Genomic DNA, 5,206 nt, shown 5'->3' with positions numbered 1-5,206 from the left:
AGCAAGTGGCAAGACTATTTAAAATTAGACTGTTTCTCTGTCTTTAATGCAAAGAATGATGCCCTGAACACTTATTTCATGCTTACTTACATCACTTCTGTATGTCAACCATAAACAGGGTCTCCATTAGACTATCTTTATGCACTGGAAATGACAGCCTCTTGAATCTTCCATGGGAACATAGGTATGTATGAATTCCACATCAGAGAGGGACCTCGCCTGTCTGGGAGGTGGCAACAATCAAATCATTTTGCATACACATAATGTCATAGCATGAGATGATATAGGTAAAATTAATATATACTGTGCATATAGTCTCATATTTGGGCAAAAAAAAGAGACATACTGGTAATAATTATCCCTCTCCACACATCCATCTGTTTCCTTAATCCTTTATTTTTTTTTTAATTTTTTTAATACTTTTTATTTATTTTTGAGAGACAGAGACAGCTGGAGCAGGGGAGGGTCAGAGAGAGAGGGAGACACAGAATCTGAAACAGGCTCCAGGCTCTGAGCTAGCTGTCAGCACAGAGCCCGACGCGGGGCTCAAACCCACGAACCATGAGATCTGACCTGAGCCGAAGCCGGACGCTTAACTGACTGAGCCACCCAGGTGCCCTCCTTAATCCTTTAAATCATATGAACAAATAGAGTTGGCAGCAGGCCTTGGTAGCTCAAGTGGTTAAGCATCAGACTCTTAGTTTCAGCTCAGGTTGATTTCTCCATTTGTGACAGGGAGCTACACGTCAGGCGCTGTGCTGACCATGCAGCGTGGGCGTAATTTTCTCTCCCACCTGTCCCTTCCCCACTTGCAGTCCCTCCCAAAATAAGTAAGCTTTTTTTTTTTTAATAGAGAAGCAAATACAGTTGACTGTTGAGTAATATGGGTTCCAATACTGTGGGTCCACTTAGGCACATTTTTTTTAAAAGAATATAGGACTGAGAACATGTTTTCTCTTATTATTTCCTTAGTATTTTCTATTCTCAAGCTTACTTTATTATAAAAAAAGATAGCATTGAAATAAGGTGGTGATTGAGTGTTAATACTCTATGTAAGGCTCCTCATCAACAACATGCTATTTCCATGTGAATGTAGGTATGGCTTTAAGTTTTGCCGTCTCGGAAGTTAGATACAGATTTTCAATTGTGCAGTGGTGAGTGCACCTAACAATTCTATTGTCCAAGACGAAAATATAAATGATCCGAGCATTTTAATTTTGCGTTCTATTCGGTAAAACACTGATTTGGAATCATGTCTGAAAAGTGGTGTTTACTTATGCTTTCTGCTCTGAATTCTGATTTTATATACATTTGGCTTTCCATTACATAGTTTGCCAATTGTTTCCATCCTTATGCTTTTATCCTCTGTAAAGACTCTGTTTTGGGGGGCAGCTGAGTGGATCTGTCAGTCAGGTGTCTGACTCGATTTTAGCTTAGGCCATGATCCTAGGGTCATGGGATCGAGCCCCACTTGGACTCTGCATTGAGCACAGAGCCTGCTATGGATTCACTCTTTCTCTCCTTCTCCCTTGATCACACACACTCTCTCTCTCTCTTTACAAGAAAAGACTCTATTTTGTTCTTACATATATATTTAAAAAGAAAGATCTGCTATCAATTTTTTATTTTTAGTGTTTCTATCCAGTAATGTTTTCTCTGATGTTGAGGAAGATTTCAGTTCCAGGTAAAGACTTTGCCATTCCTGACTTTTGTAAGATACCTAAGATGTGTATTCTCATACTGAATACTTTTGATAAAGAGTTAACTGCTCTGCCACATTTGTTACATTTTTTTTAATTTGAAAAAAATTTTAATGTTTTATTTATATTTGAGAGTGAGAATAGGAACATGGGAGGGACATGGGGAGGGGGGAACAGAAGATCTGAAGCAGATTCCACAGACAGCAGCAAGCCCGATATGGGGCTTGTTCTTACAAATTGAGATCATGACCTGAGCTAATGGCAAACACTAAACCCACTGAGCCACCCAGGTGCCCACACATTCTTTACATTTAAAGGGTTTTCTCCAGTATGTACTCCGGTGCTCAGAAAGTTTGTAGTTCTGCTTAAAGCCTTTTTCGTATGTTATTTTACATTTGCCAGCCTTCTCCCTACTATTAACTCAGGTGGGTAAGTTTTGAATGGTAGTGAACAGCTTTGCCACATTTTATTTGTAAGCATGTAATTCCCATTATAAAATCTCTGCTGTTAACTGAGTTTTGAAGAAAAGTTAAAAGGTTTGCCACAGGGGCGCCTCGGTGACTCGGTCGGTTGAGCGTCCGTCTTGGCTCAGGTCATGATCTCACAGTTCGTGGGTTCGAGCCCCGCGTCGGGCTCTGTGCTGACAGCTAGCTCAGAGCCTGGAGACTGCTTCACATTCTGTGTCTCCCTCTCTCTCTAACCCTCCCCTGCTCGCGCTGTCTCTCTCTGTCTCTCAAAAATAAATGAAAAACATTAAGAAATAAATAAAAGTTTCACCACAGTTCCTGCCTTCCTAGGTCTTTTCCTCAGTAAGGATACAGTGATGTATACTAAGATTCAAGCTTTTGTAAAAAGCCTGTGCCATACTTATTACTGTTAGACTGGTTCTCTAGTGATTGTTAGGATTAACATTTTCCCCAGATTTATTGCACTGGTATGCTCGCTCTCCATTAAAATTCCTTGGTAATAACAGAAATTAGAGTACTCACTGAAGATCTTCCTAAGTTCACAACATATGAAAATTTGCTCTAAATCAAGTATTAGGTGATACTATTGAGCAGTGGTGTTAACTAATTATCTGACCATGTTTTTCAAAATTAAGGGACTTTGGAACAAAAGGAGATTGCGTTGGTTGAAGAATCAAGAATGCCCGACAAATGCCTTCTCAAATCACATTTAGAATTTTTATTTCCATTGTTAAAAGTCTAACTTTCAGAAATGTATCGGTGAATGATTAAACCAATGTTCTGTATGAAATGGTTTCAATGATTACTTTCAGCATGGATTGGTGATTTTGCAGAATTTCCAAATATCCTTTCAGAAAATATATTTAATAAATGGATTTGGGTCCTGTCATTCAGAGACAGTATTGTGCACACATAACTGACTTAGGGGCACCTGGGTGGCTCAGTTGGGTAAGCAGCCGACTTCAGCTCTGGTCATGATCTCACAGTTTGTGGGTTTGAGCCCCGCATCAGGCTTTGTGCTGGCAGCTCAGAGCCTGGGGCCTGTTTTGGATTCTGTATCTCCCTCTCTCTCTGCCCACCCCGACACATGCTCTGTCTCAAAAATAAATAAACCAAAAAAAATAAAAAATTTAAAAAAGCCCATAACTGACTTACTGTTGCCCCCCACCCCCTTCATCTCTTTGTCAGTAAGGATTTCATCATGGTAATTTGGCCAGTTTTGTCATATCCATTATAATATGTCACTCATTATAAGAGAATTTATAAATTCTCAGGGCCCAGCCTTCAGATCTTCCCAAATTAAGTCGAAGGAGTGAAGCTTTTTTTTTTTTTTTTTGCCAATCATTGCCAAGACACCTAGGGTGTTATGGAAAGACACAACTACAAGACAGAAAAGAATTATCTCACTAAACCCACATGTATGTGTGTTAAAATGGGTATTAATTTTCTACATCCTCATCATAGGACATTAGCAGAATGGAGAAATGGGAAATACCAGCACTTTGCTTTTCCATGAAATAAAAAAGTAATGAAATGACCATTCGGGGTGCTCCAGCAGCCAGTTGGGAGAACACTGCACACCCAGGCAAATACAAATGAGGAAGAGCTCCATCAAAGAGTCAAGGAACGTTCGGGACACTTGAACACAACAGCTACTCGCCCTCTCTGGCGCTCCGTGGCAAGACTGTGAGAAAACTCTTAGCTCCTCCAAGGAGACAAACAAACGAGTCAGCTATCCGTTCATTGATCTCACTTGTTGGCAGCTGTGTGAAGGACTTCTGTCGTGCAGGACATGCGAAGCTGAGGGAATGCCAGCACCTTCTGGACATAACGGTGGTGGCTGCTCAGAGAAATGGTGGGTATTTGTTCAAACAGTGGAAACTACAGACTAAGACAAAGAGGAAAGTATCATGCATTCTCAAGTAACTATACTTTCTTAAATTGGGAAATTTCAAAACTTCAGACATTACAAGTGGCCGATACATGTGCAGCAGGTGCCAGGATGACTACTCTTTGTGTTTTCTTCTACAAAGCAAGTTCATAAGTCTGTGCCCAGAGGCTGGCTTTTTTTGTTTGTTTCCTTGTTTGTTTGTTTGTTTATCTCTCTATCTCAAAAATAAAGAACAGGAGTGGGGAAGGCAGAGAGACCGGGAAACACAGAATCCAAAGCAGGGTCCAGGCTCTCAGCACAGAGCCCAACACAGGGCTCAAACTCATGTAAAATCATGAACTCAGCCACCTGGACACCATCCCGCCCCCCTTTTTTAAGTTCCCAAATCTCAAGAAAAGATTACAAAGTATACAAATAAATAGAAAAACTGATTCTAATCAGAGGAACAAAGTAAATCTGCAAAACTGGCCCTGATTTGATATAGAACTATTAATTGTCCAAAAAGATATCAAAAAACAATCCCAAATGAGGCACCTGACTGGTTCAGTCAGTGGAGGGTGTGTAACTCTTGATCTCAGGGTTCTGAGATGGAAACCTATATTGGGTAAAGAAATGAGTTAAAAATAAATTCTTAAAAGATTTTATCATAAAGATGCTCACAAGGAATGAGAGGAAAGAGCTCGGTAAGTAAATAGCATTGGAACACTATGCATGGCCAAAAGGAAAATCCCAAGTGAAAAAGTATAACAATCAACCTCAAATTAGGAGCTGAATTTAACTACTGAATTAATTTAATTGTTGGATTTAAAAACACAGGAAAGGGACCTAACACATTTTAATCAACTGGAAGAAAGAATCAGACAACCTCAAGACCCCTTGTTATAAATTAACTCTGAGAACCAAAGAAAAATGTGGGAAAGAACAGTCTAGGGACTGATGCGACACCAGTAAGTCTTACTCTTCATGAGGAGAGGAGAGGGATAGATTACATGAAGAACTAAAGGCTTGTAGTTCCCACGTATATGGAAAGAAGAGAGAAATTCAACCATCTCAGTAAATTCAAACGAGGATACATGTCAGGACCCGAATACAGCGACACATTATAATTAACCTATCAAAACTCACAAGTGATATGTGAATTGTTAAAC

At 39.8% G+C, this 5,206-nt stretch overlaps 2 protein-coding genes across 2 annotated transcripts in view; both read right to left on the bottom strand.

Moving 5' to 3' along the window:
• Window positions 1–5,206, bottom strand: part of LOC115281187 (zinc finger protein 345-like) — a 486,358-nt gene that overhangs the window by 93,870 nt on the left and 387,282 nt on the right.
• The window catches only part of LOC115280893 (zinc finger protein 493-like), a 125,304-nt gene that overhangs the window by 50,757 nt on the left and 69,341 nt on the right, over window positions 1–5,206 (bottom strand). The window contains exon 4 of the mRNA XM_029926058.1: window positions 1,999–2,023. Coding sequence (XP_029781918.1) covers window positions 1,999–2,023 — 25 coding nt within the window. The remainder of the gene's footprint in view (window positions 1–1,998; window positions 2,024–5,206) is intronic.

This window comes from Suricata suricatta, chromosome 16 (assembly GCF_006229205.1).
Source record: "Suricata suricatta isolate VVHF042 chromosome 16, meerkat_22Aug2017_6uvM2_HiC, whole genome shotgun sequence".
Lineage (NCBI taxonomy): Eukaryota > Metazoa > Chordata > Mammalia > Carnivora > Herpestidae > Suricata > Suricata suricatta.
This window is presented reverse-complemented; position numbering and strand designations above follow the sequence as displayed.